Raw genomic sequence first — 12,002 nt, 5'->3', positions numbered from 1 at the left:
AGCCCTGGCCACCAGACCAACTGATGGGCCCTGGCTCGGTACTTGACTATCCCTTGGTAGCCCTGATGGGGGATGTTGAGCATTTCATCTCTTAACAAGCGGGGGATGACAATTCATTGTCCTTTCAGGAGAAGAAGACGTTTTGTCTCTCCTTCCATTAAGGTCCTATATCAGGTGGCAGGTGGGCTTTGTCAGGACAATCATTTCGACGGGATTGGATTAGTGTACTGCAGATGGGGTCTTCTTTCTGCCTCTCTGCAAGCTGCTGCAGTCTAGCTTCAGTAGCTGGGAGAGACTGTCTGATTGAGTCTGCAAAGATTTGGACATCTGCTTCCTGCTCTTCCTCTGCCTAAGTGAGTGTGTGCTCCACTGGCACTCGTGACAGTGTTTCTGCAGTGATGAGCAGTTTTCCGGGCACGTGTACAATGTCATAGGAGAATTTCAACAGTCTCAGTCAGAATCTCAGGATCCGAGAAGGAAGCTCGTCCAGCACCTTAGTACTTAGTAGGAGCAGCAGAGGTTTGTGGTCTGTCTCAATTGTGAACTTCAGGCAAAGCAGGTGCGATTGCAGGCCCTCACATGACCAGGTCACTGCTAGTGTCTCCTTTTCAATCTGAGCATAGTGTTTCTCAGCATCAGACACACCTCTGGAGATGAACACAACTGGCTTCCAGTCGCTACTCTCTGGCCAATTCTGGATCAGAATGGCCCTAAGACTGTCAGCTGACGCATGCGTTTCTGCAATGGGTGAGTATACAGCGAGGACTCTGGGTGAGCTGAGTTCTGACTTCAGCTACTGAAAAGTCTCTCCTTGTAGTGCTACCCAACACCAATCTGTCCTCTCAGACAGTAGATCTTTTGGAGGTTGTGGGAATGATGCTATGTGAGGCACAAACTTGCCCAGGTAATAAGCCATGCCCATCACTCTTCTGATGTCGGCAACACAGGCTGACTCTGGCATTTCCAGAATGGCTTTGACCTTGCTTGGGTCAGGGTTGACTCCCTCAGTGGTGATGCAGTGTCCGAGGAACGTAATTTTGCTTCCGGCAAACTCACATTTGCCCTCACTCCTTGACAGCCCCTCCACATTTGTGTCATCCATTGCTGGAAATGTTCTGGCGCTGCGGAGATCCCAAACAGCAGCCTATTGAAACAGTAGCGACCAAATGGGGTTATGAAGTTGGTCAGGAGAGCGCTGTCTTTGGTCAGGAGAATTTTCCAGAATCCTGATGTGGCATCCAGTTTGGTGAAAACTTTCACTCCTGAGAGCATAGCTAGTGTGTGATCCACAGCTGGTAGTATATGTCTCTCCCGTTTGATTCACTTATTCAGGGGTGTCAGATCTACACACAGCCTGAGTTTCTCCTTTGATCTCGCTTTGGGCACAACCACTAGGCTGGCACACCATGGAGTGGGCTGAGTGATCTTAGATATCACTCCCATTGCTTCCATGCAATCCAGTTCTGCCCTGACTTAATGCCACAGGACTCAATGTGGGGCAGACAGGGCATATGGTGTGGCCTCTGGCTCCAGCTCACTCTTGTATGGCTCCTTCACCTTTCCCAAACCTTTGAACGCCATGGGGTAACTATTTCTGATGTCTTCTCCCACCTGAACTGTGTGCACCCGTTTTACAAGAGTCAAGGCCTCAATGGCTGAAAGTCCCAACAGTGGTTTCATCAGTTCAACCATCACATAGAAACTCCAGTTTTCCTTTGAAGTATCCTCTTACATCTATGAGCTGCCTGTCCAGACCATACAGGGGTATCCTGGGTGGCCGCAGTGTCCCATGCTTGTCTGTGGAGTAGTGGTGGCTTGGAATAGCTGTAACTCCAGCTCCAGTGTCTAATTTGAACTCTTTTGTCTCTCCATTCAACTCAAGAGTTTCTTTCAACTCACGTTCAACACTGTCAGTCTCAATAACCACCTCTCCATGAGAGGCGACATTTTCCGCTCCATGGTCTGCAGAATCTTCTGTGATATCATAGATGTCACCAGCTTATCGACATTTCCAGGCAAAATCTCCTTTTTGTTTGCGCTGGCAACATTCTGCATCTTTGGCGGGGCAATCCATCATCTGGTGATTTGTTGCATTTCCACATTTTCCACAACCCGTGTCTCTGTTTTTATTTTCTGGCTTGACTTGTGAGCTGTATTTTTATCCTTGTGTGCCTCTCTGAGTCTGTTGCCTTGCACTTATTGCATCTAAGTCCTCTGACTGCCTCTCATTTAAGCTGCCACGTAGTATTGGCTGCTGCTTCTTTATTTCCTCACTGTGACGCACTCTGGCTATAGTTTTGAGTAATGTGAGTTCAGGATCTAACTGCAATGACTCAGACAGTTTTGCATCTCTTAGGCCAAGAACAATCCTGTCTGATCAGTTCTCCTGTTAGATCTCCAAATGTACAATGCTCAGCTAGGCTATGGACAGCAGTAATAAATGCACTTTCTCCTGGCTCTTGACTGGTGGGGTCAGTTGCACACTGATAGCTGGAGCTGCTGCTTGTGCTGGCTGGCTCATGTTTTCTGTCTTTCACTGAGGTTTTTCTGTTTATTTGCTCATTTACGTTTGTCTGACTCACAGGCTCACATGCCTGTTTCCTGTGCTATTCTCCAACTTATCTTGGGCTGGGCTCACTCTCACTTGTTTTATGGTCGGTCAACTTTTTTTTTTTGCTTCGTTGACACTGCTAGCTTGTTTAGCCTGTTTAACTTACGTTACTCGCTAATTCTGTTCTTCACACAGGAGGACTTGCAGTTGACTTTTTTCGGCTATCTTGTGGAGGTGCATCCTTCTCCTCCCCTCTGGTGACTTCATATCTTTTCTGACACCATGTTATGTTATTATCTAAAATAATGAGGCAGAGACTGAAGTTGTGGTTAGCTAGTTTACGTCTCCTCGGATGGCAATGTAAGACCCGCCCCTACTCTGCCTCTGATTGGCTCTGACCCTAATATTCTTACCTTAACCCTTCTCCTCGTGCCTAAACCTGACTAACTTAACCAAAGAAGGTAACGAGTACTGGTCAATCAGAAGCAGAGTAGGGCGGGTCATTCAGTCACCATCCTTGGAAAAAGAAATTGCTTGTGGTTAACACTTTACTTCCTTTAGAATCAAGACACAGAACTTTCGTATATCTGTTGAGCATGTATTCGGATTTGCTAGAACATTTAACTGTGGTTAACCCTTCATACAACAAAGTCAATAAAATAGTCACCAGTTGGACAAGAGTCTCATAGCATGAAGGGTCCCTCAGTGAGGGCAGTCAGGGAGAAAAAAAGAGATAATAAAGATGATAAAGAGAGTTAAACAGATGTGACATTACAGAGGGCTAGAAGGAATCAGAAGGATTTGGGACATGTGGACCAGTCAACCCAAACCTGAGCTGGCATAAATAGAGGCAGCTTCTTTCTCTCATACTATAATCATAGAGCTTACAAAATACTCCAAGGCATGCTGCTTACGGCCGTCTCCAAGGAGCCCTAATCAAAAGCAAAGATGGAGTGAACGCTGGTGGGGAGGGGGAAGACATAAGGAATGAGTGCACGACTGCACTCATCGCAGTGGTCTCCCCCGGAAAATCAGCCAGAGGTCCACATGGTCTGTATCATGTTATGAGCTCACCAGAGACAAGTCATGACTTCACTGCAACAGAGCCAAGCCTAACACATCATTAATACAGCTCATTGTTCTAAACCAAATACATACAGGAGGTATCCACACATATACTGTACCCTCACACATGGCAGAAAAATCATGAAACAATCACAACAGTCTTGTGAATTATGATGTAAAATTTATTGGGCATAATGGATATACAAATATCATGCATATTTACAGCATATAAAAAGACCAAAAAAACAAAACAAAACAGGTAACCAACACATTTACAACACCCAGAAAAGGGCACTCTTGGCATCATGGGAAAGTGCAAACTCTTCATTGTTTGCTTTGAGATTGAAAAAAGAAAAAAAAAACTGCAATAAAACCACAAACAGGTGGGGGCCCCTAATCATCCAACTGCAATATAATCTACAAGCATTTACACTTTTCTTGAGTTCAAACATAGGCACACACATACAGACACACAAATTGTACACAAAAGACACATTCATAGAAAAACACGAGGTAGTCAAATGGTTAAAAAAAAATACAATCAACATCTAGACATATGGATCTGTGCTCTGATTACAGCTGTTCTGAGTTCAGCATTAACTACAAATCATGAAGTGAAAGTCTTTTGCTCCTTCAGCACACTTATTGTAACAGTGCCAATATTGTGTAATACAGCATCATTATTTCATATTGATAACTTATTATCTATACTTATTTCTTCATGGTCAGGATTGGGGAAGTGGTGGAGCTTTTCCCAGCATGCACTGGGCCAAAAGGAGGAATGTTGATACTTGAACAACAACTCTCATGAAACGTATCGTTAGTTTGAGTGAAAGAATATCCCCAAATGAGAAGATTAGATCCAGAACATAATTTGAGGCTCGGTCGCGTAACAGCATGACACGAGGGGCGGAGGGGATAATTACATATGGGAGATGGATTTGCCACAGTCGATAAGAGAAACCGCAAAACTACAGGAATGTCAAAAACCCTTAATCCCACAGTGACCGCTGATTATAGGCTGAGGCACATTTCCACTCTGCAGGACATGGATCTTTCACTAAGTATATTCTATATGCAGTGGGAGAGAGTGCTGTTGTTCACAATAATTCTGCTTGATAACAGCAAAAGTGCACTACATATCAATGCTGTATATGTGGAATTGAGTTTCAAAAGGTTTGGGTTTTGGCAGGGGACACACCTGGCAAGAAGCCCAATAAAACAAACAAGTTCTAATGTTGCTCTAAAACCAAGTGGTTCTAATACAACTCAAAATTTATTTCTCAAGTGTTATTGAAAACAGTTGAGTTTCCAGAAACACAATAACATGATAGCTGGATTTATTCCACCCTCCATTCTAACTGAATACATTTACACTTAATATATATTCCACTTCCATATTCCAAATTTGGCTTAACTGCTATCATCAGTGGTTGAGCAAAAATTATTTTAAGGGAGAAAAAATAATTGTTTTGACAACAGAAGGACCAAACAGCATTTAATTTGGGATCTGGGTTTCTGTTATTTGGTGATAACTGAATAAATCACTGATTTCATGTGAAACTACATGTAATTATTTACTAATATCAGGATAAAAATATAGTTTAATACGCATTGTTACAGCTTATCTTCAATGATATGAAGTTTGTATTTAAGATATATATTCAAATATATTAATTTCTGATTCACTTCATATGAAACTATTTGAGTAAACCTATTATTTATACAACATAGTAATCAATCCGCAACAGCAAGAATGAGCCAGTATTGCCAAGTGGGGAATTAAAAAAAAGATCAGATGAAAAAATGATAATATTGTTTAAACAAAACATTATGAGTTGTATTCCATGTATTGAAGAATAAAAACTTGCAAGTAATGCTTTGTTTAAAAACGATTTATATATTGTGTTATTATAATTTCATAACATGTTTTATGACATTCCTTGATAATGAAATATACACATCTGTCTAATTTATAAATATGTATAAAATGTTTCTAGATGTGATTTCTTTTTAAATTTAGGTATACATATCTATTTTTCAAATTTTGTCAGGAAAATGTTTACTTTTGACTTTTTTTAGTCAGTAAAACAGACTCAACATGTGATTCTTTTAACAATGTGCTGAATAATTTTGTATATATTTCATTTTCATCAGTGAAAGTGTCGTAAAAACATGCCATGAGACTTTTATGAATAAACCAAATAAATCCCCCACAAACGTGTGTTATGAGCACATCCACAATTCACAGTACTTACACACATAGAAGACAATAAATTTCTCTTGGTAAATATATTCCAAAATATAATTTTATACACAAATATATATATTTATACTCTGTTCCCTCTGTAGAAAGCTTTATACATGTTTACATAAGAAAAGAATTTAAAAAATCAAAAGCTTTGAGATAATATACATTCTGTTTTTCTTGTTACTCCTTACTGGAGACACGGTTAAATTGTTACAGGGAAACCTCCCTCTGCAATTCAAAGGCCCCAGTTTGTCCCACACACAGTCTGACAAAAAGAAAACACATACAGGTTAAAGGAAGGCACTACGGCAAACATTCATATTATTCTGAGACGGTGGGGTAGTCGTGGTGTTGCAGTTTGAGGAACACATTGGCAAAACATGAAATTATATGTCCATAATGATGACCTTCAGCTACAGCTTATTCTTTCTAATCAACACATTGTCAGTGCCAAGATTTATACAAAAATAGCTGGGATAAGAAAATCCATATCCATATATATTTGGCTTTATAATGTAATAAAAGTACTCCTCCTCTGGCTCTATCTGATAACAGGACAACTGACTGAATGTGTAAAGTATAGCTGAAATGATTATTCCATCAGTTGATTAGTCAATTAATAGAAAATGATTATGATTTTCATAATTTCCAGACATTTTATAAACTAAATGATTAACTGATTGGCCAAAAAAGTAATCAACAGCTTAATCAATAATGAAAATAATGTTGAGTAGCAGCCCTATTGTAAAAGGACAAATATGTGACAATGATTTGAGGGTCATGTCCTTAACTTATACCATATGTTGATCCTGTCATTCAACATTGTGGTTCAAATTTTATCACTTTTAAAGTACACAATAGTATTAACTTGCAAATGTTAATCCTGTCTAATCCAGACAACAGAATCCAACAGCATTTGCACACACTCTGCATCATAATATTTTTGAGTATTTACAATATTTACAAAAAATATACATGTTTTAAAAAAGAATAATTTGACATTTTGGGAAATAAACTCATTCACTTCCTTTCCAAGAGTGAGATAAATAGATTGATACCACTCTCATGTCTGTGTGTTGAGTACAGAACTGGAGTCAAAAGGATTAGCCTAGCTTAGCATAAAGCACTTAGCACTGGAAGCAGGAGGAAACAGCTAGCTTGGCTATGTCCAATGCTTCTAAAGCTCGCTAATTAACATGTAAATCGTGTCTGTTTAACCCGTGCATAGACAGAAATGTAAAACAATTTGTGTTTTTATTCTTTAAAATGTTGAACCATTCCTCTGAATTAGCAGTTTCCAGCCTTTATGCTAAGCTAGGCTATTCCCCTCCTGCATCCAGTTCAGACATGTGAGTGGTATCAATCTTCTTGTCGAACTCTTAAATAAGTATATTTTCCAAAATGTTGAACTATTCATAAATGAAAACTGTTCATATAGTAAAAAGGAACCCATAATGCCCCTGTGAAGTTGAAAATTGAGACTCAGACCTTAGCTTAGACCTAGATCTACTGAAATGCATCACTATAGCTACGGTATAGACAGCACATGTGAAATATGTTTTACCATACTGTGTGTACAAATCTATATTGAGGGCAGATTGACTGAAATTAGTACATTATACAATGTGGCTTTTTATCAGCATGTCTTTCACATTTTTCTTTCACATTTTTGGCATTTACTCTTCTGAATACATTCAATACCTACACTGTTTCTTATCTTTTTAAAGTCATTATCTCACTGTGTGTGAAGATGATGACTTCCTTTCATACTGCACTTTTGTCCGAATGTTAATAGTGGTTGTTTTGCTCCTTTGCCACCTCCAGGGTTGCGTGTCATAAAGTAATGTGCTACAGTCCAGCCATAAACATCTCACTTACTAATACTGACATCACTGCTATTGCTTTTCCTTGCTGTTAGAGTACACCTGCTTGTTACAAACAGCCTAAATCAAACCTTTTAAGGTCAAAACAAAAGGCTGTATGGTGGAAAAAAAGCAGCATTTGGATTGTAGAGAAATGTCTGGTATAAACTCACATTTGTTTGTTGTAGTTTTAGTAAGATACTAGATATGAGGTGAGGCTGCCAAGCTGAGTCTCACTACTACTGCAGACCAATAACACCAGGTCAGCACATTAGTCGGCACACGCTTGAAGTGGCACAAAAGGAATTTACACAAGAACTAAAGGTGTTATTGTGTGTTTTCTTCTTTTTTTTATAAATCACACTTCTTTCCTTCCTATTGCATCCCCAAAATAAGTCCTTTCATCGAAGGAAACTAGAGTCCACAAACCGGTCCCTGTGAACCGTCCGGGCCCTTCCTGTGCCATGGCTGGGCTGCGTGTCCCGCTGGGGTGCCCTGGGCTATGCCGTGCTGCTGCTGGAGCAGGGTGTGCTTTGTGTGCTGCCGATACTGTGGGCTGCACTGCTGTTCTCTGAGGCGGGCTGAGACCTCTGGACCTGCTGTGTGCCAGCTGTCTCACCTAGACATAGAGCAGGAGAGGGAGTGGGGGAGGAAGGGATGAAGGGATTGGACCAAAAAATACAAAAAAAAAAAAATTATAAGTTCGAAAAAGCCTGAGGTCAGCAAGAACATGACAAATCGTTTAGTTAAAGCGACAAAGTGCACTCCTCTAAGACTCCGGAGCTTCCTTTGTTCATCTGTACTCTTACATATTGAAAGAAAAAATGCACTGTGTAATCTCCTACAGTTTACTATGACTGTCCCTGCTTGACATAACCTTTATACTGTACAGCCGTTAAAATACACTTCATGATTCTAGTGTTTTGTGTACAGCCTTGGGTAGACAAGTTCATTCTTACTCAAGCAGAAGTAAAAAAAGATAATTTTTTCAGTGCAAGTAAGAAGGAACAACTCTGGATTTCATCTGCCCTAACTTTGACCATCTTCAAGCATGATCTGCCACAGATTCACAAAGTGTTTTGAACTTCTATGATCCAAAAAATGTCACCTCAGAAAGCCCAGACAGAACCAGTCACATCCTATCTGACAGATGATATTTTGAACAGAGAGAAATGAAAAGGTTTCCCGTTAGTAGAGTTCATTTCTTATGTTATCTGGAATCAATTAGCTTGGCTTTAGCAGATAAAGCAGAACAAACACAAGAACAAACACAAGACAGGACCTTCTGACTACATCACAGACCACTGACTGGTTTATTGTTCTATGTCTAAAGCCGGGCTCAGACTACAGGAGTTTTGGGCCGATTTATCCCCGATTCACCCCTCCCAACAATCGGAGGAAAAAATCTGGTCTGGGACCTTGGTCAGTAGGTATTATCTGGTAATATGAGGGGTTTACAGATCCAATCTGTATCTCATTGAGGCCATCCCGATAATTTCAAACATGTTTGATATTTAGGATTTAAAATCTGGATGATTAAGTCACTACTTTCCGAGAGGGACCACAATAGCAATGAGAGAGACAAGTCTGAAAGGAGACGGAGGTGAATGAGAGGACTTTTGAAATGGTGACAGTGAAGAAACAACAACAAGTTGTTGTGTTGGACGGCTGAGATGGAGGAAAGGCTTGTCGATATGTGGCAAGAACACGACTGCCTATATAACATGTCTTCCAAGACATATCATAACCGTACGGACAAAGAGTAGAGCTTTAATAAAGCAAGTTGTTGCACCATGTAAGTCTCCATTTTGTTTACATCTGCTTCCCTGTGAGATCACATGAGGTGGTGCATTGCTCCTTCTAGCACAATAATCTTAATAATATCCTGTAGTGTGTGATGTGCCATTATTTTTGAAATCTTGTAGTGTGTGCATGTTTGAAATTAGAGAGAAGAACATCTGTGAAGTTTCTCCTTATGTGCATGATGCAAAATGGGTTAGGATTTTGAAACTCCTGTCGTCAGAGCCCGGCTTAAATAAGCATCTCATTTTGTAGACTCTTGGGATCCAACACTTAAAATGAAGGGGCAAATGAAAGTGCTTACATTGTTTACAAAAAACGTCTCTGTCAGACAATGAACAGCTTTTGACATAAAGCCAAGTCTGTGTTTAATTTGAGATTCTGGCACAATCATTACTGCAGTCTGCTCCATGGTTGCTTCCTCGCTATAATACACCCAGAGAACTAAAGAGCAACACAAGAAAACATTCATTGTCTGACAAAAATTATTCTATCTATAGTTTGTGCTACAAGTTCTGTGTCTTTGTTTATGTGTAAGTGCTTGCATATATGACAGGCATATGTGTCCACAGGCCATCTTGCATCCCACTCCCTCTTTAGGGCCCCTTACTTCTGCTAATGTTTACCAGAGCAGAGCTGCCAGAAGTCTTTCCCTCACAGGACCATGAGCTCTACAAAACAAAGGGACTTGGATTCACCTAATCTGTCTGAGGAAATATAAATTCTCAAGTCCAATATTATCTTTCTAGATAGGAGAGATAGAGGCCACTTTTATGTCACAGAAACATACTGTGTATGAAAACTCTGTATCCAGTTGTTGCAGTAGATGTCTGACTCAGGGACAGTTTGCCTTAAAGGTACACTCTACCAATTTTATATATAGAGCATGTAACAGAAAACCTGCTTTACAAACTGGGGGTGTGTAGTTAGAACATTTACTCAACAGTTTTAGAGTCTAACAGAACATGGTATATAAGAAAGAAAGAAAGAAAGAAAGAAAAAGAAAGGTTTGGATTCTAGAGCAGATCTGTAAAAATTCTCCTCATGTTTGTGCTGTTGTCGACCTGTTTTCACAATTAGTTCAGATTTTTCATTCTTCTATTGGTTCAGCAGTTGAGCTGAGGTGGAGAGCAGATCTCTTGGCAGAGGTGACTGCAGCCCTGGCAGAATGCAGACTTACTGTATGTGCCAAGATAATGAGCAAAATGTCAAATAATATATTGTGGAGGTGCCTTTTGAAGCATTAATACTTCTAATTCCCTTATAGGGAATTCAACTGTAATGGATACAAAAAAAATACAATTCCACTGAGCATATGTCATTCAAAAGGGGGAAAAGTTTCTCTCTTGAGAGGCCAGGAACATCGTCCTCAGACCCTGAGGGGAAAGGCGCAGCTCTATTTTCATGTTTCACCACTCTGGTTTAAAATACACTTATATTTTTGGAGGTTGTTTTTGGGGATCTACATTCTTGGGGTTTACATGGAGCCGCCAATATTGCCATGTAAGGTCATTTCAGACGAGATGGCATAACACATCCATCTATCCATCTATACAAAGGCCTATTTTAATAACATCACAGGATCATGCGCCTTTAAATACACCAAAGTCTTGGCCATGTGATTTTTTTTCATAACTAGTATCCCTACACCTGCTCTCTGTATATGCTCACATTTGATGATTAATATCTTGGGAAAGCCAGACAATTACAAGGCATGTGTGCCTTTGTTGGTCATTCTAGGAAACTCATAAAGCATAAATAAAGTGGCTGTCTCAAGAGGAGCCAATGCCAATATTGTGATAAAGATAAGGGCACTAAAATCTGACAGCTGATCTTTCCTGCTAGAAGAAATTCTGTTCAGTAAACAGTCATAAATGTGACTGAGCACGACTTAAGTTTTTAACAGTTTGTCACCGTTCTGACAAGTGTCCGTATCGCTGCTGCATTTAACTACGAGGGAGGATGATTTACGAATCCAGCCCTCCAACACTCTCCAACTCCAAACTGTAAACTTAAACACTCACATTGTTATATTTTCTGAGAGCCTTGACTTCTAAACTCAAACATCCTGACCCCGTGTATGAAAGAAGTCCATGGAGAACACATCAGCCACGGGGCAACGGGTCAATGGTATGGCGGGACACCAGTCAAACAGTCAGGCCAAGGAGAACAGGGCAGCTCTATGCAGCGCTGAACTCAGTGGACTGCTGGGAGCGCACATCCTCTCAGGGGTCAGCTGGGGTCAGCAGGCTGGGGACTGATGGGGAAGGTCTTGGCATCTAATGGACAGATTGTGTGTCTTTTCCTGTGAGCGCCCGCTAAACCCAACAAGGGGAATTTCCAACTCGTCTCCAGCCATTGTACTGAGAATATTTGCTGACCACTCCGCAGCCCCCCCAAAACATTCAAAGGCAGGAAAGAGGAGAGCTCTTGCTGCTGACCAACAGGATATATTTACAGTAGAGGAGTCAAT

General features: G+C 40.5%; 1 protein-coding gene across 1 annotated transcript in view; it reads right to left on the bottom strand.

Annotated features, from left to right (window-relative positions):
- Positions 1–3,777: 3,777 nt before the first annotated feature.
- tgfbr3 (transforming growth factor, beta receptor III) overlaps positions 3,778–12,002 on the bottom strand; it is a 72,133-nt gene continuing 63,908 nt past the window's right edge. The window contains exon 17 of the mRNA XM_042417332.1: positions 3,778–8,348. Coding sequence (XP_042273266.1) covers positions 8,230–8,348 — 119 coding nt within the window. The 3' untranslated portion in view covers positions 3,778–8,229. The remainder of the gene's footprint in view (positions 8,349–12,002) is intronic.

This window comes from Thunnus maccoyii, chromosome 7, assembly GCF_910596095.1.
Source record: "Thunnus maccoyii chromosome 7, fThuMac1.1, whole genome shotgun sequence".
NCBI lineage: Eukaryota > Metazoa > Chordata > Actinopteri > Scombriformes > Scombridae > Thunnus > Thunnus maccoyii.
Note: the sequence above shows the minus strand (reverse complement) of the source record. Positions and strands in the feature narration are given on the sequence as shown.